Source organism: Petaurus breviceps, unplaced genomic scaffold, assembly GCF_028583685.1.
Source record: "Petaurus breviceps papuanus isolate PSGF00001 unplaced genomic scaffold, PetGlider_PUasm1.0 126, whole genome shotgun sequence".
Taxonomy (NCBI): Eukaryota; Metazoa; Chordata; class Mammalia; order Diprotodontia; family Petauridae; genus Petaurus; species Petaurus breviceps.
The window spans coordinates 76122017-76149935 of NW_027185655.1; the positions used below are offsets into that span (position 1 = coordinate 76122017).

Here is a 27919-nt window from a genome sequence, read left to right on the forward strand (position 1 = left end):
TCAGCTAGGGCAGTAGCCAGAATGGGGTGAGAGGAAAAGAATGAATAATGGCCTTAGGGTTTTCACCAGAATACAGGACTAAGAAAAGCACCAACTCAACAGTTTCCTGTATACACAGAGGGATATAAATTGCAAAAGCTAAGGGATTTTCTCTGTCACCTCTTATCTTAGGTTAATGACCTCCCAGACATGTGGGAAAATTGCATAAAACTATGTTCTTCAGCCATAACTATGTAAATGGCGGGGAGAGGATCAGGTAGGGGGTGGGAAAGGGGGCTACTGTAAAGCATGGACGCTAGAAAAAGGTGAGGAAAATGTTTTGTAAAACTTATAGTAATACATAAATGTGAGCCGTTATTGTTTTTGCTAAATAACTGGCAGAAGCATTCCAGCTAGTATGAGCCTTTTAAGTGTGCTAAAGAGCTCCTAAACTGGGTCCACAAGGTCTGTCCATTTTTGTTGTCATCTCTTTCAGAATAAATAGGATAACAGTGATCTCAAATATCCACTATAGCTACAAATGACTCAAAAAATAAGGGAAAGAAGTTGAGTTCTGGACACGAGTGATTTTTAATATTATTCCTTGGGAATTCCAGGGTATAAAGAATATATTTACCATTTAAACTTTGCTCTAACATCCTTAGATGTTTAGGTTTCAAGGCCCAAAAAACAATGCTCAGGAGTTTCCCAAGCTCAACAGTTTGAAATACAGGTGGTATTTGTTAGGTCTACATCACCGGGTACTCACAAAATGTGAATTCTCCAAATGATGATAACAGGCAGCACTTACATTGTTTGCAAAGTGTTTTACACAGGTTCATCTCATTTGGTCCTCACAACAACACAGTGAGGTAGGGGCTTCATTTTTCTCATTTTACACAAAAGGAAAATGACTTCCACAGAGTTACACAGCTAATAAGTGTTTGAAGGATTTGAATTCAGGCCTTCCTGACTCCAAGTCCAGTTTCATTTTGGACTTCAAATCAGGTGGAAAGCTTTATAGCCCAGGTCACCTCACCCTTGGTTCTTTATCTTTCTCCTCTTTTCAAACCTTTTCCCCAACTTTCTCTTTCAAGACTTCTATGAAACATTGCCTGCCTGAAGGATGATGGATGTGGGGACTTCATTATTCAGTAGAAAATACTATTTGATGCTAATCTGTATTGTATATTCAGCACTTCTACTTTCTAATCAGTATTCTCTCTTAAACATTTGAAAAATATGTTCCTAATCTTGCTCTAAATGCCTTGGGAACAGGAATTGGATCTTCTGAAAAGAAATAAAACAATAACTAATATTTCCATAATTCTTTATGGCAGGAGTTTTTGACCTGGATTGGATGCCTATGAACTTAAAAAAAAAATGAAAAGTGATAACCCTAATCTTATGTATTTTGTTTTGTCCGATGTTCTGACAACAGGGTCCATAGCTTCACCAGAATGCCAAAGCAGGGTACAAAGAAGTTTAAGAATCTCCGCTTTAAGGCTTCATAGCTTTTCCTCACAACCTCCCTAGGAGTAATGTTAGCCCACATTACAGAGGTAGGTAGGTATTTTTATACACACACGAATTATACATATAGGGTCATAGTATGTACACGCATGTGTGTGGGGTACGGAGACCCTAACCTAAAATTGACTACTCGGAGACCTCTCAAAGTGAAGGTTTTAAGTTTTATTAGAATCTCTTGAGAAGCGGGTGGTCCCATCTCTGGGAAATCCAGGGAGAGGAGGCCACCCCACAAAAGCTGGGTTAAATAGACAAGGATTACCCACCCCTCCCAAACATTAACCTAATTATTACTTAATGAGGCTCTAATTTTGTTAGGTTACATACATAATACATGAGGTCCACTACGAAAGCGCAGTAATAGCCTCAGAATACTGAATCCCTTTCAGTCCAACCTAGATGTGTCCTTATCTGGGCCTGAGTGTCCCAAGGCCACTGTCTGCTTTCTGAATGGTCAAATACACCTGCTGCTGCCAGCTCCTTTTATTCTACATTAGTTCATTTTTAGTATTATCTAGGAGTTCTCTGGGAACTGGGAACTCAACTTCTTCCCAAGGCTACTGTCTGGTACTTTTTATCAGTAGTCTTGTTTCAGGAATTCTTGCAGTTCTATAGAAACTTAACCCTTTGTTACCTCTCATACTACCATTCCTTTCCCCAAACTAAAAACACCTCTAATTTGGTCTCAATAGTTAATCCAATCAATTGTATTAATACTCAGTAGCTCTTACATTACCTTGAAATACACAGTGACTTACATATATATATATGTATATATATATATATATATATGGGGAAACAATACTGAACTTAGTTACAAAATACAAGGAAGTAATACGAATATATATATATATATATATGATGTTCAGAATGGGGAAACTTCACTGCAAGTTATTCCTCACACATGTATATCTGTATATATGTATATTGTTCAGTTGTCTGACTATTGTCCTTTGGATCAACTGTCTGTGGGGTTTTCTTGGCAAAGATACTGGGGCAGTTTGCCTCTTCCTTCTCCAATTTTATCCAGTCAGGGATTAAGTGACTTGCCCAGGGTCACACAACTACTAAGTGTCTGAAGTCAAATTTGAACTCTAATCTGATTCCAGGCCCAGTGCTCTATCCACTGAGCAACCTACAACAACAAATGTATATGTGTATATGTATGTGATAAGCAGAAATAGAGGTTCAAATCCTGTCTCTGACATTTAATAGCATTAACTTTTACATATATAGTATATATGAATATTAGACATACATATACATTATGGTATACATCATATATACATAAGTACATATTGTCTAATATACATGATATAATTCAATGCTATTTATATAAATATATAATATTCATATATAATATATTTGTGATTAGTTAAAACTAAAGTTAAGCATCAGGGAGGGGATTTGAACCCCTATGTTTGCTGACTCCAAGTCCAGCATTCTTTCTCTTGGTCTCTCTACTTCTGGGCATTTACTTTTAAGCCTGGTGCACGTTCTTATCCCCTTTGGTCTGTGTTACTGACACAGCAGATGACGACTTGTTAAAATTCACAAATAAATAATTCACATTCATATTATTTGGTGTTTTACATTTGCTTTCCTCACAGCAATGTTCTTCAAAAGGTAAACTCTCATCCCCGTTTTACAGATGAGGAAACAGGCTTAGAAAGGTGTGCTTCAGATTTTGTGGAGAAAAGGTCAAATCCTCCGGGGAATTTGGGTAAGATAGCTATGATTATGATAACTATTATATTATGGGATGTATATAGCGTTTTCTCTGTGCCCAGTGCTATCTCAATAGCAACTATCTCAGTTAACACCCACACTTGCTTCCCCTTCTGAATGAGGTCACAGTCATCTCAGTACAGTGCCTGCAAAGGAAGAAGATGGGGAAACCTCTTATTTACTTTCATAGCCTCTGACCCACTTACAGAGCCTCTTTGAGAGTACTCAAACAGGTTCAGCAGCAGCTTCGGTCACTCCTTCCAAACTGCTCTATCTCGCCAAGGACAAGGATTTATACCCTGTACACATAAAAGACTACACATCCCATGCACGCTCTCGTTCCCGAGCCTGACTACATGTTCCGGCATGCCGCGCGGTGCCTTTTCCCTAGCAGAGCCGTGTCCTTCTACACTTTGGAGAGATCTTTCTTATTAGAGCCCGACCACGTAGTGGCTGCACGTAGCCGGCCAGCTCTGAGTAGGAGCGCTACACCCCGGGATACGAGGGGGAGGGAGCACCGCAGGGATGACGTCACCGCGCTGACGTAAGGGCGGGGCCCTGACTTTGCTCTCGACTTTTCACGTGCTGCTGCTCCCGCTCCTCTTTTCCTTTCCGTTCGGTTCTAGTGAAGTCAGCCCTCCATGGAGAAGGTCGGAGTCGTGTTCGGCGGCTCTCGGGGCATCGGCAAGGCGGTGGCCCAGTTAATGGCTCAGAAGGGCTATCGGCTGGCGATCGCAAGCAGAGACCTGGAGGCCGCGGGAGCCGCTGCTAGGGACCTTGGGGGTAGGTATAGTGGGGCCACGCGCCCGAGGGCAGAGAGGACTGGGGGGGGGGGGGTGTGCAAATAAATGGCAGGCGGCACTTCGTGTCTTGACGCAGCCTGACTCACCGTCCCACCCTGGACAAAATGCCCATATAGGAATGAAGTGCCTACTGTGTAGGAGGCGCATTTACCCCCATCAAAATAAACTCCTTTCTCAGCGGACGATGCCCTCCTTCTGTGTCCACACTCTTGGACCCATCCTTTAAGTCCCGAGCTCTTTCCATTATTACAATCAAGACACGGGTCCTGTTCTTGTCCCTTTTCCCCCATATCCAATCCAAGTATTGTCCGGAACATTTTTGGGGTTCAATCCAATAAACTTTAAGTGCCAACAAAGTGCCAGGTATTGTGCTAAGCGCTGGGGTTTGAAAGACTCCCTGACTCCAAGGAGCTTACAATCTAAAGTGGGAAACAGCACACAAAAAGGGACAGGAAAGGCGTCCCTTCCACACAACACCAACCTCCTTGATTGAAACTCTTTAACTCCTTTTTCCAGCACTGTTCTGATCGCTACCTGATTGATCTCCCACATCTAGTTTTTTTTTTCTCCCCTACACAAATTGATGCCCCTGAAGTCACTCTTCTGCTCAAGAAATGAAGTGACTCCTGAGAGCTTCTACGATAAAACACAAACTTTAAAAAATATATATCTCTGCTTATCATTTAAAGCTTTTCATAATCTAGCGTCAACCTTTCCTTTTTTTTTGAGAGGGGAAGGTAGGGCAGTTGGGGTTAAGTGACTTGCCCAAGGTTACTTGGCTAGTTTTTGTGTATGTGTGTATGTGAAGTGTCTGAGGCCGCATTTGAACTCGGGTCTTCCTGACTCCAGGGCCGGTGCTCTATTCGCTGCCCCTCAACCTTTCTTTCTAGAGGGGTTTTGTATTGCTTTCCCTTCCACCAGAAGTGGTGAACCTCATTCAGCCACATTTACTCTTCTTATCTCTTCATGGGCTCCCTAGTTCCTTTCAGGGTTTAGCTCAAGGATCAGCTCATCTAGGATCCTGAGCTCCTTTGTATGAAAGGATTATTTTCATTTTTATTATTTTGTTTTAGGAGCTGACTGAATTGAAGGAATTGTGCTCAAGAGTTAGGGATACAGAAATGGTAAAAAATCATCCATCTAGTGCTGCCAAGGAAGCTTACATTCATCACTGTTGGGTAATCCTTCCTGTGAAATCAGTGCAACAATTTGGGAGAGTGACAGAGGTGTATTTAGTGCAGGGGTGGGGAATCCGGTCTTGAGGCCACATATGGCCCTCCATGTCCACAAGTGCAACCCTTTGACTGAATCAAAACCATACAGAACAAATCTCCTCAATAAAAGGATTTGTTCTGTAAAACTTACACTCAGTCAAAAGGCCACACCCAAGGACCTAGAAGGCCACATGTGGGTGGTCAAAGGTTCCCCACCCCTGATTTAGAGTATGCAGTTCATCAGTTCAACATTTGAGTCAGGTTGGTGAAGGTAATAGGGTAGCTAGGTGGCTTAATGCACTGAGTACTGAACCTTGAGTCAGGAAGACCTGAGTTCAGATATTGCTTTAAACACTTAGTAGCTGGGTGACCCTGGATAAGTCACTTAACTGCTGTCTGCCTCAGTTTCCTCAACTGTAAATCCAGCTAATAACAGCACCTACCTCTAAGGTTGAGAGAATCATAGGCATTATATAAATGTTAGCTGTTCATCAGGATAGTGTAATTAGATTTGGGAGGTAAGAACTATGTTCATAGCTTAACTGCCCATAGTTATTCTGGGCCTATTCTTTCATCTGGTTGAAGATAATCTGTGAAGACTTTGTACCTCTACATTCTACAATTTTATTATTCACAGAGTATTTATAGCAAGAGAAGTTCAAAATTGAATTGCTAATTCTTTTTGTACTTTTGGTGCTTTACTCACAACACATGTCTTGTGAGAAGATAGTACAAGATAGTAAGAAGATATGTAAATTGAAGCCCAGAAGATTAAGTGATTTATTCTGGGTCATACAGCTAATAAAAATCAGAATCAGGACTCTTACCCATTCACTCCAGAGCTCTTTCCATTATACTGTAATTATGATACCAGGTCCTGCCCTCACAAAGCTTACACTTTAGAAGGGGAATGAAAATGACCAGAGCTTACTATGGTACACATGAATGTATGGCAATTATATTACAGAGATGGAAAATAGTATGGGGTGTCAAGATCTGTACCATACCAAACTACCAAAAAATTATAGAGCTAGAAAAAATAACAGAATTCATCTGGAAGAACAAAAGGAAAAAATATCAAAGGAATCCATGAAAACAAATATAAAGGAAGGTGGCCCAGCTGTAATATAAAGCAGTAATCATCAAAACTATCTGGTACTAGCTAACAAATAAAAATGGTGGGTCAGCTGAATACGAAAGTAACAATAAAGATTATTATGGTGTTTGGTAAAACTAAGGAATCCGGCTTCTGGGATAAGAATTCACTATTCTACAAAAACTGCTGGGAAAATTGGAAAACAGTATGGTGGAAACTGGGTATAGATAAACATCTTGCACCAGATACTGTGATCAAAATGGGTACTTGATTTAAACATAAAGGGTGATACCATAAGCAAATTATTAGAGCAAGAAATAGTTTACCTATCAGATCTATGGAGAAGGGAAGAATTTATGACCAGATGAGATACAGAGCATTACTAGATGTAAAGTGGACAGTTTTGATTATATTAAATTAAAAAAGTTTTATGCAAACAAAACCAATGCACCCAAGATTAGAAGGAAAGAAAAAAGCTAGGAAACAATTTTTATAGCAAGTGTCTCTGATAAAGGCCTCATTTCTCAAATATATAGAGAACTGATTCAAATTTGTAAGAATATAAGGCATCACTCAGTTGATAAATGATCAAAGAATATGAACAAGCAATTTTCAAATGAAGAAATCAAAGCTATAGTCATGAAAAAATGCTATAAATCACTATTGATTAGGCAAATGCAAATTAAAACAAAGGGTAATCAAACTTCATACCCTTTGTTCAAGCAGTACAAGTAATTGGTCTGAATCCCAAAGAGATGGGGCTGTGAAGTGGCTCATTTTGTAGTGTCAAAGAGTTAGAAATTGAGTGGTTGCCAATTGGGCAAGTTGTGGTTGTAATGGAATATTATTGCTATGAAAAATGATGAGCAGGTAGACCAGAAAAGCTTGGGAAGACTTATATGAACTAATGCAAAGTAAAGTGAGCAGAACCAGGAGAATATTGTACACAACCACAGCAATAGTATATGATGATCTACAGTGAATGACTCAGTTCTTCTCTGCAATACAATGATCCAGGATGATTCCAAAGGACTAATAATGAAAAATGATGTCTACCTCCAAAGAAAGAACTGATGGAGTTGGAATGCAGATCAGAGCATACTGTTTTTCACTTTCTATATTTTCCCTAGCCTTTTTTTTTCTTTTGGGTATGTGTCTTCTTTTATAACATGACTAATATTGTAATTTTTTGCATGATTGAACCAGTGTAATGTATATCAAATTGCTCGATGTTTTGGGGTGGGGGTAAGGGAAGGAGAAAGAAAAGTTGGAACTCAAAAATTCTTTAAAACGAATGCTAAAAATTGTCTTTAAGTGTAACTGGGGAAAAATAAAAAATTTTAAGAAGTATAGGGTTGAAAATGGTAATTTCTTAAAAGAGGGAAATCATGGAAGACTTCATGTAGAAGGTGGTTTCTACATGAGGACAAGTAAGTCAGGCTTTAAAGAATGGGGAGAAGTTTAACCAGGTGTAAGGGGGAAGGGAAGCCCTCTATTGTAGGTTTTGGAATTAGTATGACCAAAACATGACAGGAAAGTACCAGTTGTTTTGAGGGTCACATGATGAAGCACTGAGTTGGCTAAGTGGATAGGGAGAATCAGAAAGATCTGTGTCAAGTCTGGCCTCTTAGGCTTTCTAGCGGTATGACCCTAGTTGGGTCACTTAGCCTCTGACTTAGTTTCTCCCACTGTAAAATGGGGGTAACAGTAACCTAACTCCTACGTAGGTTGTGGGAAGCAAGTGATGATGCCTGACACATAGTAGACAATAAATGCTTGTTTCCTTTTCTTTAAGACACTGACAAATCAGTGGAGAAAAAGTGAGAGTGAAAGGCATAGACAAATAGGTAGAGACAGATTAGTGACCAAGAAAGAGAGAGAGAAATGGAGTAAAAAGAAGAAAAGACAGTAGCTGTGGGAGGTCTTTGGTTGAATATTCAAGTTGTTTCAATGATGTCTTACTCTTTGTGACCCCTTTTGGGATTTTCTTGGCAAAGATACTAGAATGGTTTTGCCATTTTTTTTTTCCTACAGCTCATTTGATAGATGATGAAACTGAGGCAAACAGGATAAAAATGGCTTCTCCAGGTTCACACAGCTAGTAAGTATCTTAGGCCAGATTTAAACTCAGGTCTTCCTGACTCCAGACCTGATGGTCTATCCCCACCTAGCTCTCCCTAATTAAAATGCTGACACTGCAAGTGAAGATGGATTGACTCAAGAATAGTCTGGTTTATGGGCTAGTGGGGTTTAGTTTATGTGCTTTTTTTAACTGCCAAGTGAGATGATGGTTTCTCCAAATAGATACATTTTGGTAGGAAAGGAGAGGGAAGATTGGTGAAGAATGGTCATGTAGAATGTGGGTGGAGGGAAGGTAGCAAGAGGACCCTAGGAGAAGATGGTGGTGAGGGAGAGGAAGGGCACAGAAGTTGTAGAAGTAGTTCAGGGGACTGGGAAGACAGAGATTGGGCTTTAGTCTCAACTTTGCCTCTGACTTGGGGCAAAAATGCCATATCTCAGAGCCGCAGTTTCATTTTTAAATGAAAGGATTGGCATTGTCACATTGATCTTTCTTTGGTTTCAGCAAAGTAGTCACTGATACAGCATACTAAGTAAGCAGACCTTCTGTAAGACTAAATAAATAATCTTTCTTGTACATATGCCTACTGCTATTTATCAGAAATGTGGATGCCATTGTGATGAATAATGAATAAAATACAAAGTTATCTGAAAGTATTGCTGAATTTGTAGTTTTTTGTTATTTGTTTCCTCAATCATAAAACAGCATTTATTCAGTTAAATGATATTTTGAGAACGGAGATTTGAGATATTCCCTCCTTGCTTTGAAACAAGCACCCAGAAGCATCCATGGCCTGTAATGGTCCAACCAGTCAGTCAGCTGACTTCTTTTTATTTTGTCAGTCAATTTATTGACTACTATATTTTATCTTATAAGTTCTGGGGATTCACAGCCAAGAATGAAACAATTACTTTTCAAGGACCCTACATTTTAATGGGGAGACAGCAAATACATAGATAAATATATATATATATATATATATATATATAGGTAATAAGGGAGGGAGGGGGGGCACTGGCAGTTTGGGGGAATCAGGAAAGGCTTCATGTAGGAGGAGGGAGGGCATCCTCTAGGTATGGGGGCTAACCATTATAGAGACAGTAGAATCTCATGTATGAAGAAGGGAGGAGGCCAACTTGACAGGATTTAAGTACAGGAAAATAATGTACAATAAATCTGGAAAGATAGGATGGGACCATATTATGAGGGGCTATAGAAACTAAATGGGATGGCTAGGTAATAGAGCACCGGCCCTGAAGTCAGGAGGACCTGAGTTCAAATTCGGCCTTAGACACTAAACAAAAAAAATTAGCCGTATGACCTTGGGCAAGTCACTTAACCACAATTGCCCAACCTTACCCCTCCAAAAAAGCAAAAAACAAAAAAGAAACTAAACAGGAGTTTTGATCACAGAGATGATAAGGGAGCCATGGGAGTGGTAGAGTTGAGGGTCACATTGCCAGAGGCCTGATCTTTGGGGCTTAAAGGAAATTACTTTGGCTGTAGTGTAGAGGATATACTGTAGTAGGGAGAGACTTAAGGCAGGGAGACCAATTAGATTTTTGTGATCCAGGGGACAGGTGTAATAGCCTGAACTAGGTGTTGGTCATGTGATTAAGGAGGAAGAGGTTGGATATAAAAGATGTTGTGGAAGTAGAATTAGTAAAATTTGATAGCAGACTGAATATTGGGGATAAAGGAGGAGGATTTAAATAGAATACTGACCACAAAGCTGTGAGATGAGAGGAAGGATGGTGCCTTCAACAGAAAAAGGGAGGTCTGGAAGAGGGGTGGGTTTAGGGGGAGAGACTGTTCTGTTTTGGAGATTTTTTCAACTTTGAGATTTGTCTCACGTCCAGCTTAAACTTAAGTCCGGTAGGTAGCAGCGGTGATGTGGGATAAGCATAGGAGAGCCTGGGCCAGATATCTAGATAGTCCTCAATTCTTTAACTGAGTATGGGAAATTTAAAAATAACTATTAAATTTTGATACATTGAGTCATGTATTTAAACTGCATTTTGGTATCTAAAAAATTTTTAAGATTGGCATTTTTTGAGTGAATTAATTACCTAAATTCTCCCCAAACTTACTACAACAGCACTAAGATAAGTTTAATGAGGGCAGAGCAGTTTCTCAATTAGTTGCTCCAGGACCTAAAAAAGTACTTTTAGTTGCATTTAGTGGAACTAGATATAAATTTAGAAAAATCTAATATAAGGAATATAAGAGTAGTAGTAATAATCTTTATAAATTGAATTGTGGGAGATGGGATCAAGATATCCAGTTAGCTAAGATTATAAAATTAACCTTAATCTCTTAGTTTACTGAAAAGTTATATATCTTTAAAAAAATGCCGTATGATGAAGCAGAGGCCCTGGATAGTGGTACCTTTAAGAGTTCGCCTTTAAAAAAAAATTGAAATACTTCAAAAGTACAAAACATTATCTTCAAAATATCGCTTTATATTTGTGTAGGAAATCATTTGGCACTTCGCTGTGATGTTGCTAAAGAGCAAGATGTTCAAAATGCATTTGAAGAAATTGAGAAAAATTTAGGTCGTGTTAATTTTTTGGTAAACGCAGCTGGCATAAACAGGTTAGTCTTTGATTTCTTTCAAAACCTAATATGTACTTGGTATATGTTATTTGTATATTTAATATGTTTTATTTATAATTAATATTATATCTAATTCAAACCTTTAAATCTTGACATAGTGAAATTTTGATTATCCGTATTTATCGTTTGCTGCCAGTTGCATAGTTTGGCTTCAATTCCACCATCAACTTCATGATGCCTTGCCCAGAATAAGCTTATTATCAGCGTAGAAGTAGTAGTAGTGGTGGTGGTAGTGGTGGTGGTGGTAGTAGTATTAGAAGAAGAAGGAGGAGGAAGAAGAGGACGAAGAGATTGCTTCAGCTTTGCAACTCACACCCTATTAACATTCAGTGGCTTCTGCCCCTCTGATTGGAGGACTACAGGGTGGAACATTAGCCTCCCTTTATAGAAGGCTCAAAGTGTCAGCCATCTCTTCATTCAGCTGCTTGGTTTGACTTTGATTCCACCATCATTTTCATCATGTCTCTCCCATGTACCTTCTGGTGTTTCTCCCACCCCTACCCCTTTCAGTTTCCTTTTGTGTATTTTCTCCCCTCATTAGATTGTAAACTCCTTGAGAGCAGGGACTATCTTTTTCTTATTTGTATTCCCAGCACTTAGCACAGTGCCTGGCACATAGTATTTAATAGTATTTAATAAATACTTGTTTCCTCTTTTCCCCCTCTATATACCAGGTAATGTATAGTCAGGTTCTAGCTATACTGTACAGATGACCAACATTAGAAACTCTTATTTGAAAGTTATAAACCCTGAAGGAATGGTATTTCATGGAAAATTTTGTTTCTTGCTCTTTGTAGGGATGCCTTATTACTAAGAACAAGAACTGAAGATATGGTATCCCAGCTTCACACTAACCTCTTGGGATCCATGCTGACATGTAAAGCTGCTTTGAAGAATATGATTCAACAACAGGGAGGCTCTATTGTTAATATAGGTGAGGCTATTCACTTTAAAATACCACGTATTACAAGAAAGTTGGAATTCTCACCCCTTTGATTGGAAGTGAATTTTTACATAGTTAGGCCTAAAGCTTATTTTTGTACTCTTTATGCAAACAGGAGCTTGATAAATTAACAGTCTAAGATTTCTAGGTCATTTTTGAACTATTTGAAAATACAATTAAAGGTAATATTGTTAAGGGGGCACCCTTTTTGACACACAATGGAAGTAAGAAACTTCTAGTCTGTGGGGCAAGTATCAAGCAGGAATTTCATTAGCACAAATTAATCACCCAAATCCAACAATACATAGGCTTTGAAATGCAATTCCTTTGACAACTGTGAAAAAATAGTAATGCCCTTTTTATAGGTGTCCTAAAAGTCTTAGTGCAGCTCTAATCTTTGATCCTGTGATCCCTCCCTACTTTGTTCCTGTTCTTTAACTAGGCACAGTATTCACAAAAATAAATACTGGACAAATATTTATTAAACATTTTGATTTGTATTTGTACACTATGCAAGGCACTGGGGAATACAAAGATTAATATAATGTATTCACTTAAGGAGGTTGTAGTCCAGAAATAAAATAATATTATTTATTGTTTTTATTGAATAGAATTGTTAAATTTTCTGTTAATATCTTTATATAAGTGAATTTCTTTATCTAGAATTCTAGATACATTAAAACTTCTTTAATTTTATAATTAAAGGCATTTTAATTAAACAAATATTATAATTTAGGCAGTAAGATATCACAGTTGATAGAGAGCACTGGGCCTGAAGTCAGGGAGACCTAAGTTCAAATCTGGTCCTAGTACTTAATAGCTATGTTATCCTGGCCAACTCATTTAATTTGTCTGTCTCAGTTTTCCCAGCTGTAAAATGGGGGTGATAGTAGTACTTAAATCCCAGGGTTGTTGTGAGTATTGTTAAGTACTTGGCATAGTACCTGGCACATAATAGGTACTTAATAAACCCACCCTCTCTTCCTTCCTTCCTATCAAGAAGACCTGGGTTTGAGTTTTGCCTTGGACATACTGCTATGTGAACATGGGCTTTTGTAGGAAGTTTCTACACTACTGAAATCACAAGTCAGTTGCTAGTATAAACATGTAATTAATCATACTGTCTTTCACTTTGTCTACCCCAGGCCTAAATTTTCCTAAATTTAGGATTGATTAATGATTTAATGATTAATTAATTAATTTAATGATTAATCCTAAATTTTACTAAATTTCCTAAATTCCTAAAATTTTCATTGTGTCAGTGATTTGCCCAGGAGCTTAGAGTAGACTTCTTTTGGATCAAATCTTCGTAACCCAATTCTTCTTCTTCCCTCAGAACTCCATTATCCATACACTGGTGACCCACATTGAGCTTACAGTTCACTACAACTTTTTCTCAAGTCTATTTTTTTTCACATGATCTAAGCAATGTGCTTACACAGCTAATTGTTTTTGAAGTTAAGTGTAAGACTTTACGTTTCTGTATATTAAATTTCATGTTATTAGGGTTGGGCCATTGTTCTTTGCAGATATTTTAGAACTTGATTATGTTGCCTAGTTTATTATCTATTCCTCCCACCTGTTAAATCTTAAATAAGATAGGTCAAGGACCTAGGAAGAGGCTGGGAAGAGCCACTAGGTAGTTCCTTCTTGTTTGGCATTGATTCATTAAAACACTACTCTTTGGTTCTTCTATTTCTTTTAATTCAACTGATTGTATTGTCATATAATCCACATTTCTCCTTTTTTGGCCTCGAGGACCATAGGATCATAGACGTAGAGCTGGGAAAGACCTTATGTTTCATCTAATTCAATCCTTCATTTTACAGGTGAGGAAACTGAGACCTAGGAAGTTAAGTAGCTTGCTTAAGGTTGTTGAAATCCTCCCCCTTCCAAGGCAGTGCTCTTTCTACTCCAGCATGCTGAGAGATTTAACAAGAGACTTTACAGTGCTTGTCTTAAAGCGATTGAACAGTTATTCCCTTCCATTCTGCTAAAAGGCAGAGCTGTCTTTTTGTCAACGTTGTCTCTATGGAAGTCATTAGTATGGCCTGTAGCTTTATGGTCTGTGCTGTCATGGCAGTTAGCTAATAAGTGAAACCATGAGAGTAAACATGAGCTAACCAAGCAAAGTGTTGGCTCAATAGAGCTGTCAGTATTTACTTTAGAGCAGAATTTGGTTCTCAGTTAATACTATTCCTAATAGGAAAAGTATTAGGATTTCTAAATGTTAATGCTTACTCTAAAAATTCTGAAGTTTTCTAATTGTAAATTACCTGAAATAACAAATGAATCACTAATTAAAAAAATATTTTCTTTCTGTTTGTGCAGGAAGTGTTGTTGGTTTAAAAGGAAATCCTGGCCAATGTGTTTACAGTGCTAGCAAAGGAGGATTAGTTGGTTTCTCCCGTTCTCTTGCTAAAGAGGTAGCAAAAAAGAAAATTCGTGTGAATGTCATTGCCCCAGGTCAGTGTAAGTTTATGGATATGAAACACACACACACACACACACACACACACACGCGTACACGAATGCATGCATGCATGTGCTCACAAATGGTAATGGGAAGAAAAATGCCTTGTATCTTTTTTTCTTTCATTCTATTTTTTTAAATCTTTGAAAGAATGTTCTACATTTTCTAGGAAGTGATGCTGACAAATAGAGCCTCCTTTGAGTTTCTTTTTATATCATGAAAATATGTTCTTTTGTTTTTGTCCTGATTTTGTCCACTCTCATTTTTCCAGGTACTGAACATCTAATTTTCTTCTATTAGACCTCTCAATTTCTTTTCCGTTTTTCTATCAATGCTTTCTTTTTAAAATGCTTAATTGCTCTTCTCTATTGACTGTATTGATGACTATAAAGATAATATAACTTATAAAAAGTCCTTTTTATGGCCTGTTAGGAAGTATAAAAGGTTTGGCAGGGAATGACATTTAAGCTTTTGATGGAAGTGAATATTTTCAGTGGAATCGTGTCACTTAGTCAAAACTAATTTTTCCCAACTACTAAAGATCTTGAGTGTATCAGATGTAGAGGACAGCTGTTATTTTTACCCAATACTTAGATTAGTATGAGGGAACTGACTTGTACTACCTTTCTATTAGGATTACTTTTTTTTTGCTTGTCTGCATTCTTTTTTTTATTTTTTAGTTTACATCATTCCTTTCCACAAGATTTTGAGTTACAGATTTTCTCCCCATTTTTCCCCTACCCACTACCCCAAAACATCGATCCCAATGGATATCCCCTCCGGCAATGTGCTCTCTCCCATATCTTCTCCCATTCCCCCTCTGACTTTCCAATAGGGCATGGTGGATCTCTATGCCCCAGTGCCTGTATATCTTATTTCCCAGTTACATGTAAAATAATAATAATAATAATAATAATAATAATATACATATATATATATTTTTTGCTTTTTGGAGGGAAATGGGGGTTGTGACATGCTCAAGGTCACATGGCTAGGTTTTGTGTTAAGTGTCTGAGGCTGAATTTGAACTCAGGTTCTCCTGACTCCAGGGTCAGTGCTCGATTCACTGTGCCACCCAGCCCCCCCAATATACTTATATTTTAAACATTTGACTTTAAACCTTTGAATTCCAGATTCTTTCCCTACCTCCCTTGTCACGCACCCTTACTGGGAAGATAAGCATTTCAATATAGGTTGTACATGTGTAGCTATGAATAACATTCCCATAGTGGATATATTGTGAAAGACTGACCATATTTCCCTCCATCCTATCCCACCCCCCACTTGTTCTATTCTCTACTTTGATCCTGTCCCTTTTCAAAAGTGGGTGCTTCCAACTTCCCTCCCCCCACCCTGCCTTCCCTTCCATAATCCCCCCTCTGATCCCCTTCCTCTTCTGTAGGGTGAGATACCCTAATTAGTGTGTATGTAATTCCCTCCCTAAGCCAAATTCAGTGAGAATAACGTTGACTCATTCCATTTTACCTTCCTGTTCTTCCCCTCCATTATAATGATTTTCCCTTGCCTCCTCTATATGAGATAATTTACCCCATTCTATCTCTCCCCATCTCCTCTCATTATATTCCCCTCTCATCTCTTAATTTCACCTTTTAAGTATCATCCCTTCCTATTAAATTGGTCCTGTGCCCTCTGTCTGTGTATACCTGTACACATATATACTCACATATGTATTCATACGGCCATATACCCTCCTATATAGACATATATATGTATGTATAAATATATACATATACACATTTCTATTCCCTTCAACTATTCTCACACTGAGAAAAGTTTCATCAGTTACAATTATCATTTTTCCATGTAGGAATGTAAGTAGTTCAACTTTGGTAAGTTCCTTATGTTTTCTTTACCCTGTTTGCCTTCTCATGCTTCTCTCACTTCTTGTATCAGAATGTCAGATTTTCTATTCAACTCTGTTTTTTTCATCAAGAATGCTTGAAAGTTCTCTATTCCACTGAATGACCATGTTTTCCCTTGAAACATGATACTCAGTTTTGCTGGGTAGGTGATTCTTGGTTTTAATCCCAGCTCCTCTGACCTCTGGAATATCATATTCCAAGCCCTTCGATTCCCTCAGTATAGAAGCTGCCAGATCCTGGGTTATCCTGATTGTGTTTCCAAAATATTCAAATTGTTTCTTCCTGGCTGCTTTTAATATTTTCTCCTTGATCTGTGAATTCCAGAACCTGGCCATAATATTCCTAGGAGTTTTCTTTTTGGGATCTTTTTCAGTAGATGATCGGTGGATTCTTTCAACCTCTATTTTGCCCTCTGGTTCTAAAACATCAGGGCAGTTTGCCTTAAGAATTTCTTGAAGGATGATTTCTAGGTTCTTTTTTTGATCATGGCTTTCAGGTAGTCCAATAATTTTTAAATTATCTCTCCTAGATCTGTTTTCCAGGTCAATGGTTTTCCCAATGAGATATTTCACATTGCCTTCTATTTTTTCATTTGCTTGGATCTGTTCAATAGTATCTTGATTTCTCATAAAGTCACTAGATTCCATTTGCTCCAATCTAATTATGAAGGAATGATTCTCTTCACTGAGCTTTTGAGATTCTTTTTCCATCTGGCAATTTTGGCTTTTTTCCTCATTGCCTTTTTGAGCCTCTTTTGCCATTTGCATTAGTTTATTTTTTAAGGTGTTATTTTCTTCAGTCAGGTTGTTGACTCTCATTTCATAATTTTCTTGTACTGTTCTCATTTCTCTTCCCAATTTTTCCTCTACTTCTCTTATTTGGTTTTCAAAATCCTTCTTAAGCTCCTCTATAGCCTCTAAGCAGCTTATTCTTTTGATGGAAGCTTTTGGTGCAGGAGTTCTGACTTCTCTGTCTTCCTCCGGTTCCATGCTTTGATCCTTTTTGTCCCCCAAAAAGGAATACAAAGTCAGACCGCTGTGCTTGCCTTGCTTCCCTTGTTTGCTCATGTTGCCACTCAATTATTTGACTTTTGAGCTTTTTGCCACAGTACAACTCTGCTACCAGAGGGGGAAGCTGTGTCCCAAATCGCTGGGGTTTTCTCAGCTGCTGGAGCTATTAGTTGGCTGCCCCCTCCGACGCTTTCACACACTCTGGCACACTGGTCATGCACCCCAGGACCTTCTCCCTAGACAGCAATCCAGATCGAAGCAGGTTAAAGCAAGAGCAATTACCCCTCAGACTGGTTGTTTGGTCCCCCTACAGTCTGCAGGCCAGGAGCTGAAGCAGCCATAGCGCCTCAGCCACTTTTTGCCCTGGGGTCGAAAGCCTACTGTACTCCCAACTACTGGATCCCAAAGTCCACACTGCACTGACCTCTCACTTTGTCCTTAGCATCTATGTGTTGATAATTCTGGAAACCACCACAGCTGCTGGTGATCTGAAATCCCTCCAGCCAGTGGCTGGTTGTGTCCACCCTAATGCTAAAACTTCTTGCTCACGTGAGATAGGGGTCGGCTCCCCACATGCTGTGCCTTCTTCTGTGGCTTCCTGATGGCCTGCCGGACTGTCTTCAGCGGGAGGTTACCTTCTCTGTGTTATTTTGTGGGTTCTGTAGCTCCAAAGTTTGTTTAGAGTCATTTTTTACATGAATTGGAGGAGGTGGGAGCAGGAGCCCTGAGGAAGTCCTATTTCTACTCTGCCATTTTGATTCCTAGTCCTCCTTTAGGATTTCTTAATGATTAAAGATTGAACAGTGAAACTAGTACTTAAGATAGCATTTTAGTTATTAAATTGGTATACTACAAAAGATTGTTCAAAATGCTGTGTTTGTGGGGAGGAATTCCCTAATTTTTATATAGGGTTCTATTGGGTTAGTCCAAATCTATAAAATTTAGTGAGTAATGTATGTGAGTCAGGACCATTAGTCTTTATAAGTTATCTCATTCAGTAGATGCATTGGTACTGCGTCTTGGTACTGCTTTCATTGCATTATCCTAAACAGGAAGGTTTATTTGTACTTTTGAAATAAAGCTGATTTTAGGATTAGATTAGGCAAAATAGAATCAATGAAGAAAATTTACCCAAAGTCATGTGGATTATTGACTGTTATGGATTAACTGTGCTATTGTTTTCTGAAATTTTGGGAAAATCTGTGTAAATGTGAATTATTAACTAAAAATTGAATGTAACTCTATTCTCTGCTACTCTAAGAACAACGTCTGTGATCTCAGGAGGGTAGTGGGTTCTTTGGAAATCATTCCCTAATATTTGTTGCATACTTTATAATACTAATATTTCTGAGTACTAAGAAGTTTTCTATAAAACATGGGATTTGATTAGGTATGTTGGGTGATTGGGAAGCTAGTCTAATTATGTGTGTGTGTGTGTGTATATATATATATATATACACATGTATATATGTATAGGAAATTTCAAGAATCCTGGAGCAGGCTGTTACACAGCCTTGTATTGCATCAGAAATGAATATCTCTAAAAAAACTGGCAGCTTTATGTTTCCTGCTTACTTGCTAATGTAAGTAGCAATTATCAGTGAAATGCCCAGAAAGCACTTAGGGAGGAGGAAGAAAAACAAGTGCTATCACTTACTCATAAAGTGCCTTATCATTCTCTAAATCTTAAAGTTGACTGCACAGAGAGTAATTAGTTACTAAGAATGCCTGGGTGTTTTTTTTTAACTTGAGGTTACTTTTAAAACAATTATAAATTTCTTACTAGATAAATCTTGTTGTCTGGGAAATATTTAACATGGGAGACATCCTGTACTTTGTTTTGGGAAGTATTCCTTTATTAATTGAAACATTCCCAAAGCAACATAACTATTTCCATGGAGTTACCTAGTTTCCTGCCACTTTGTAAATGTGGAAAATGTTTATGTTTAGTTTACTACTTGAAAGATATTTGCACTAGAGAATGGGCTAATGGAATAGCTATTTAACTTCCAAACCTGGTAGGTGTATCAAATAGTATGGCATACCAATATTTTGCATTATTATCACTACTCATAGGCACAAATGCTAGCGTGTTATTTAAAAACTAAATTTGTCTGAGACTGGATCTGAATTCAGGTCTTTTTGACTCTTGACTGACTTTCTCCTGACATCTATCTACTACATTTGTTTTTTACTTACTTATTGATCTGTACTTCATTTCATCAGTGTGAGGATGTCCCACTGTGAAAATTTCTTCCACTGCTTTAGATCAAGATCACAATTGTGATTTACAGAGTCACCTGTGAGTTACTTGGGATTCTGAGAGGTAGTAACCTTAATGCAACCTGCCTGTTGTTACATGGCAAGCATATGATGGAGAAGAACTTGAAATTGAATCTTCTCTACTCCTAGGCTGGCCCTGCTCATCTGCCATATTACAACAAATATCGAAGAGAAAGGCCTTTCCTATAAGCCTTTACTAATTCTGAAATCTCATTGGTTGGAAATTATGTCTTGTCTTTCTTTTGTCAAGTCAACATGCAATTATTAATTACTTACTATTTGCTAGCCACTGTGCTAAGTTCAAATATCAGCAGAAAGTAAGGTATTCCTCTTTAAGAAGCTTACTTTCTAATGGGGGAAGACAAAACCTAAAATGGAGCTGAGAAGCAGGAGGGGATGGGACAAGAAGAAATGGTGGAAAAAGTTTGGAAAGTTGAGTGGAACCCAGAGAAGAATGAAGAAGTGAACATGGCTGGCCTGTGCACTTTCCCTAAAATGGAGGTTTTAGGACTAAGGAACTGACCAAATAGAGGAAGGATCCAGTAGAATGGAATGAACTTCTAGGAAGAGAAGGCTGTTTATCGTGGTAGAGAAAGTCCAGAGTGATGAATGGGAGCCCAGAGAGGAATGTACTCTCTGGAGTGCACATTTCTATATTCTGGACTAAGTAGGTACTCAGAAACATGGAGGCAGTGTCATCCTGTAAATACAGTATAGGTAGCCTAATGTGACAAAAACTTGAGATAAAAATTTAGTAGAATGAGTAAAATAAGGTACTATTAATTTACCTAACCAAAACTTTGAATTTAAGAGATGCTGAAGTTCTGTTACATTATGGTGGTACCTCTATAATCCATTGCAAATGTTGCCTTCTTCTAAGACTGATGGGTATGAATTTCTTGGGACTGCAAATGTAATATCAAAGCATGACATAGGAGAAAATCCTCTGCTTTGGAAGTTATAGAAAGCCTGCTAACTAACTTCCACTAAGGCAGCATGGGGACAGGCCACATTGAGGCCCATAAGAACTACACATTAAGAGTTCCCTGGCCAGAAGCCCAGGGAAGGGGAGTCGCTGTGGTTTCCTGCTTCAACAGTGCTTGAGCAGAACCGGCCCTTAGCCACCTCTCCACCTTCACCTCCACTAATCAGCACTTCTTCCGGCCTACCATCGAGCAGCAGCCGCCCCCACTGCAGCCGCCTCCTCCTCCTCCGCTGACTTGTCCCCCTCTCAGGTGCAGCAGAACTACTACTAGGACTTGAAGGCCGCCATCAACTGGCAGATCAACCTGGAGCTCTACGTCTGTTACGTCTGCCTTTCCATGCCCTACTACTTCGACTGCGATGACTTGGCGCTCAAGAACTTCGACAAGTACTTCCTGCACCAGTCGCACCAGGAGCGCCAGCACGCTGAGAAGCTGATGAAGCTGCAGAACCAGTTGAACTATTTACATTCCTACATGGAAAAACAATCATTGTAACTGATGAAACTTTTCTGAGTATGAAAATAGCTGAAGGGAATAGAAATACATATACACACATATGTCTGTATAGGAGGGTATATGAGTGTATGAATACATATGTGAATATGTGTATATATGTGTACAGGTATACATAGATAGAGGGCACAGGACCAATTTAATAGGAAGGGATGATACTTAAAATGTGAAATTAAAAGGAATATAATGAGAGGAGATGGGGAGAGACAGAATGGGGTAAACTATCTCATATAGGAGAGGGAAGGGAAAATGGTTACAATGGAGGGGAAGAACAGTATGGCAAAAGGGAATGGGTCAACCTTATTCTCATTGAATTTGGCTTAGGGAGGGAATGACACACTAAATAGGGTATCTCACCCCACAGAATAGTAAGGGGAAAGGGGATGAGAGGGGGGAGTATGGAAGGGAGGGCAGGCTGGGAGGGAGGGAAGTTGGAAGCATCCACTTTTGAAAAGGGACAGTATTAAAGTAGAGAATAGAACAGTGGGAGGTGGGATAGGATGGAGGGAAATATAGTTAGTCTTTTACAATATATCCACTATGGAAATGTTTTGCATGGCTACACATGTACAACCTATACTGAATTGCTTATCTTCCCGGTAAGGGTGGGTGACAAGAGAGGAAGGGAATGAAGCTGGAATTCAAAGTTTTAAAATCAAATGTTTAAAACAATATGTATGTACTATTATTAATACTATTTTACATGTAACTGGGAAATAAGTTATACAGGCACTGGGGCATAGAGATCCACCCATGCCCTACTGGAAAGTTGACAGGGGTATGGGAGAAGATATGGGAGAGAGCAGATTGGAGGAGGGGATATCCACTGCGATCAATATTTTGGGGCAGTGGGTAGGGGAAAAAATGGGGAGAAAATTTGTAACTCCAAATCTGGAGGAAATGAATGATGTAAACCAGAAGTTAATAAAGCATTTGATTTGGCAAAAAAAAGAAAAGTGAAATTGTTGGACATGGTAAGAACAGGAGTATGGTGGCAAGAGATCCAAACAAAAGGCCAGTTATTAGAAGTAGAGCTGCAAGGATAGAGAGATATCAGTAACAATTCTAATTAGGTGCTGAGCCACCTGGGCAGTAGATTAATGAGGTCACATTGAGATTGAGCTTGCAAGTGGCTCAAGTTTTGAGGGCTGAAGGGATTAATTAAACTTTTCTTTTGAATCTAAAGGGATTTTTTTTTCAGCATAATAAGTACCTTTGAAAATAAAAATGTATTTTAAAATGTAAAAGCCTTTTCTTTTTTCTCTTTACAAAAAAATCTAGATTTCTTATATATATTATATATGTAACATTCTGAGATTCATTTGAATCCTCTAAAAAGGTTATCATTTGCAATTAATTTTAATTATTTAAGATTTGATTATACAGTTTGTGTCATTTGATTCTCCTTTTCTCTTTTTTATCTTTAAGACTATAAGCCTCTTGAGGGCAGGGACTTTTTCCTCATGTACCTGGCACAATACTTTAAAAAAATATACATCTTTTAATTTATTTTGTTAAATATTTCCCGATTTACATGCAAAAAAATTTAACAATCATTTAAAAAAATTTTGGGGTTTCAAATTCTCTCACTTATTTCCCCTCTCCTCTCCTTGAGAAGGCAAACAATTTGATATCAGTTACTCATGTGAAGTAATGAAAAGCATGTTTCCATATTAGCTATGTTGCAAAAGAAAACAGACAAAAAGAACACCAAGAAAAATAAAGAAAGTAGAAAAAGTCTGTTCCAACTTGCATTCAGAGTTCATCAGTTTTCTTGCTGGAGCTGGATAGCATTTTTCATCATGGGTCCTTTGGATTTGTCTTCCGTCATTGTCTTGATCAGAATAGGTTAAGTCTTTCACAGTTGATTATCATTACAATATTGCTGTTACTGTGTACAATGTTCTTCTGGTTCTGCTCACTTCATTTTGCATCAGTTCATATTAGTCTTCCCAAGCTTTACTGAAATCATCCTGACCATCATTTTTCTTTTTGGTGGGGGGGTATTGGTGAAGTTATGTTTAGTTGTCAAATTGGATAAAGTAAGGCAAAACAAAAAATTTTAATGCCAATGTATTCGTTAATTTTTTTTGAAGTATTTGTGAAGCAATTATGTCTTATTTTTTTTTCCCCAACCTGATCTTTTCCTCCTGTTACTGATAGTTGGAATGGCATGTGTAATTAAAAGCCATTATGATATGATATCTTTCAACAGTATGGGTGAATGATATTGTAAACTTACATTTGGAGAAAATGAAGGATTTAGACAAAGTTTCCTGTTCCGATCTCACCTTTTATAACTTGTTTCAACTAATGTTTTATTTGAATCTTTAGGATTTTCTGTGGATATCATCACATTATCTGCATAAAGAGATAGTTTTATTAGCTTGTTGCTCATTTTGATTCTTTCAGTTTATTTTTCTCCTCTTATTGTGATTACTAGCATATTATTTTATTTTTCACAAATTAAATGTAAAAACAGTTTTTAACATTTGTTTTTAAAACTTTGAGTTCCAAATTCTCTCCCTTCCTCCCTCCTTCCTCCCATCCCCACTCTGCTTATTGAGAAGGAAAGCAGCAATTTGATAGAGATTATACATGTGTGTAGTCATACAAAACATTTCCATAACAGTCATGTTATAAAAGACAACATAGACAAAAAAAACTCAAGAAAAAGAAAGTAAAAAAAAGTGTACCTCAGTCTGTATTCAGACACTACCAGCTCTTTGTTGAGATGGATAGCATGTTTTATGATAAGTCCTTCAGAGTTGTCTTGGAACATTGTATTGGTGAGAATAGCTAAGTCATTCAGAGCTGATCATCTTAAAATATTGCTATTATTTTGTACACAGTACATTTCACTTTGCATCAGCTCATGTAAATCTTTCCAGGTTTTTCTGAGAGCATCCTGCTCATCATTTCCTATAGCACAATAGTATTCCATCACAATCACACACCACATTTTGTTCAGCCATTTCCCCAATTGATGGGCATTCCCTCAATTTCCAATTCTTTGCCAACAGAAAAGATGTGCTATAAATATTTTTGTATTTTTCCTTTTCCTTTTTGTTTTTTTATGTCTTTTTGGATACAGACCTAGTAATAGTATTGCTAGGTTGAAGGGTATTTGGGGTTTTATAGCCCTTTGGGCATAGTTCCAAATTGTTCTACAGTATGATTGAATCAGTTCACAGCTCCACCAACAGTGCTTTAATGTCTCATTTTTCCCATACGCTCTCCAACATTTGTCATTTTCCTTTTCTATCCTATTAGCCAAACTAACAGGTATGAAGTATTACCTCAGAATTGTTTTAATTCTCATTTCTCCAGTCTTTACTGAGTTAAAGCATTTTTCATATGGCTATAGGTCGCGTTGATTACTTCATCTGGAAACTGTTCTTATCTTTTGGTCTCCTTTTCTTTGATCTCTTTGAGATACAGATCTAGTAGACCTGGCACAGTATTTTGCACAGAGTAGGTACTTTCATAAATGCTAATTGACTGGATTTTACTGCTATTAGAAGAAATGAAGTTATATATATACATACATATGTATATTATATATATATTTTACTAGCTATGATAAAATATCTAGTAGTAAAGTGGATTGTTAGTCCCTCACATAAAGATAATTGGATTTAATTTATTTGTGCTATACCTGTCTTCCACTACGGATACAACTCTTGTTGTATAATTTATCAAATAATTGGTACACATACCAAAAATACTAACACATCATTAAATACTCAAAAAAAAAATACTTAAGAAGGAAGCAGATATTTATAAATGAAAAATAAGTTAAGGAGTAGTTCAGGAATGTATAACAGGTCTTTGCAGGTGTGGAGCTAAGTATAGTTCTTGTCAGTCTTTTTCAGTCTTTGTGACTGATGATTGCATCTCACTCCAAGGTAGTTTATGAAATGTAAACATTCCTTTGAAGTAGCCTCTTTTTCATGATCTTCACATGATCTTCTTAGCTATCTTTACCGTAACATCTATATTTCTATCTATTTTCTACTGTTCTAACCCATCACCAAAGCCTATGCAAAGACTATTTCTGACAGATTCTGGCAGGTCAGGCTAAGCTTGAAAGTACCGAGTACAAGCTTGACCACTGACTAGTGTGACTTGTCACAATCATCTTAGCCAAGTGCAGAGAGGCTGATCACCAGAAGATTAGTCAATGACTAGTAGGTTTGTAAACTTCATTTGTGTGAAGCATCTCAATTATAGATTCTTAAAGTATTTTTCCTGATACTATTCATTTCTCATACCAGGAACAGAAAGCACTAATACTTTAAACCTAAAATATTAGGATGTTTTTTTTTTCAGAATTTATTTATTTTTAGTTTTCAATATTTATTTCCACAAGATTTTGAGTTCCAGATTCTCACCCCATCTCTCCCCTCCCCCCCAGTCCCAAATAACAAGCATAATGAATTCTCCCTTACCCCAGTCTGCCCCCCCCCCCCATTCCTCCCCTTACCTCCTTGCCCCTTTCTTTCTTGTAGGGCAAGATGGATTAGGGTGGCTTTTAAAAAAAGAAAGGAAGTCCTTTTGTTAAGAATTATTTAGTGTTTAGCATTTTCTGATGCTAAACATTTTGTTCCCTTATCTAATATCCCATTCTAATTTTATAAGATCGTTATTGCTTTCTGAATTTCTTTTTTAGGTATAATCATATATCTGTGGAATGATTATTTAGAATCTATTTAAATAAAGACTTATATTTGTTCTGCATAAAGATTTATTTTCCTGGATTCTATTCTTCTTCATAGTATGAATTTTTGTTTAGATTAGGTTGTGTAATGCTTAAAAGTTATAATTAGGGGCAGCTAGGTGGCACAGTGAGTAAAGCCCCAGAGTCAGGAGGACTGGAGTTCCGTTCTGGCCTCAGACACAACACCCACACAAAAACACTAGCCATGTAACCTTGGGCAAGTTACTTAACCCCAGTTGCCCTCCAAAAGGCAAAAAAAAAAGTTATAATTATTTCCTTAATTGATGCTAGAGAACATACTTTTTTGGCAAACTTTTGTATAATTCATTGATACTTCATTCTTTTTTTTTTTTAGGTTTTCATTACATTTATTTTACATTTATTCTTTCTGGATAAATGGATAACTCCCTTAATGGAGTATACTAACTTAGACAAATGTGAGCCCTTTTATACTGCTTCCATTAGAATTTCCTGCCTTGTTCTCCATTGGCTAGGTGTAACCCCCTGAACTGCCCACGTCATGCTCCCCTCACATAGCTTGGGGAGCATGCATAAAGCCTCTAACCTCCTACCTGATCAGAACCCTGTCTCTGCTAGGTCATAGCTCTGATTAGAACCAGTCACCTCTGCCCCACATTCTGCTATCAAAGATAGGAGCACTTTTAATTATGTGGAAACAAAATGAATTTAGTTCATTCTCAACTTTTAACTCTCCATGTTGAGACAAACAACATCACAACCAGTTATGAACAGATTTTTTTTCCTTTATGGCATATAAAGAATTGCATCAAGTTGGTCCAACAAATCTTTGTCATGTTCTGAATCTGCTGTCATAAAGACATAGGCTTATTTTGTAGCTTGTAAATCTGTTGGTTTCTTGAACTACTCTAATATGGAACTAATTAATTTTCATTAAGTACTGTTTAAATTTATATCTTAGTAGACACAATTCAACTAAATAACAAAATTTTTTTTTAAGGATTTATCCTCACAGATATGACGAAAGGGATGAGCGAAGAACAGTTAAAGAAAAATATTCCTCTTGGGAGATTTGGAGATCCTAGTGACGTGGCACATGCAGTTGTTTTTCTTCTAGAATCTCCTTATATTACAGGACATGTTCTAGTTGTAGATGGTGGGTTACAGCTTCTTTTGTAAAGTAGGCACTATTCAGTAATAATAGTGTTTTTAATTGATATTATATTTAATTTTGTTAGGAACTACAGAATGATACCTGAATGAATGATAATCAAGCCTATAAAATAACTTGTTATTCCTTATTTTCAAAGTTCATTTGATGATGATTATGTGATCAAGTATGACTGAAAGGATGATGTTTGACCAGTAGCTCTTTCCACACTGCGCAGATGTGTAACCCATTCTTTGGTTGTCTTATGTGCCATCAAATGCATAATATACAGTCATTTTCCAATAAAACCTTTACTGACATATATAAGGTTATGTCCACGTGGATCTGTTCATGCATTTAAATGAGAGAGAACATATTTTTAAATCTTTTTATTGATACCTTTTTTTTCCTACATCACATTCGTTTTCAGATATATCCTTCCCCACCCCAGTCCACTTAAGGGGGGGGGAGTATGTCCAACCAACTATATCGATGCAACATTCCACACTCAGTTCCTTGTAATGAAAGGGAATGGTGGCTGTATTTTCTCAACTCATTGGAACCACTTTTAATCATTATGATGATACAAGATTCAGTTTTGAGAAAATACATTTTCCAGTAGTTATTATCTTTTTTTTTCCTACAATATTTGGCTTTTCTTACACTTAACCTTTGTTGGCTGTTGCCAGAATAAAGAAGTAAAAATTAAATTAGATTATTATCCTGACTGATGCCATTTTAGGCAGGAAGGAAACAAGCTCATTAAGTGTCTACTATGTGCCAGGAACTGTGATAAGGACTTTAAAAATTTTATCTCATTTGATTTTCACAAAAACCCTGAAGCCATTTGTTACTATAATTCCCTTTTTGTAGTATGAGCCTGGCCACTGACCAGTGTGGCTTGTCAGCTTAACAATCATCCTAGTGCAGAGA

The 27919-nt window shown here is 37.6% G+C and overlaps 1 protein-coding gene across 2 annotated transcripts; it reads left to right on the forward strand.

The window, feature by feature from the left end:
- Positions 1-3709: 3709 nt before the first annotated feature.
- CBR4 (carbonyl reductase 4) lies at positions 3710-27313 on the forward strand. Of its 2 annotated transcripts, XM_069097238.1 has the most exons (5): positions 3742-4020; positions 10905-11025; positions 11844-11980; positions 14321-14455; positions 26837-27313. In XM_069097238.1, the coding sequence occupies exons 1-5, from the start codon at positions 3879-3881 to the stop codon at positions 27013-27015; spliced, it is 714 nt and encodes a 237-aa protein (XP_068953339.1). In that variant the 5' UTR covers positions 3742-3878; the 3' UTR covers positions 27016-27313. The 2 variants fall into 2 exon arrangements, with proteins under 2 accessions (XP_068953345.1, XP_068953339.1); XM_069097244.1 differs by lacking the exon at positions 14321-14455 and having other exon boundaries at positions 3710-4020.
- Positions 27314-27919: the final 606 nt, after the last annotated feature.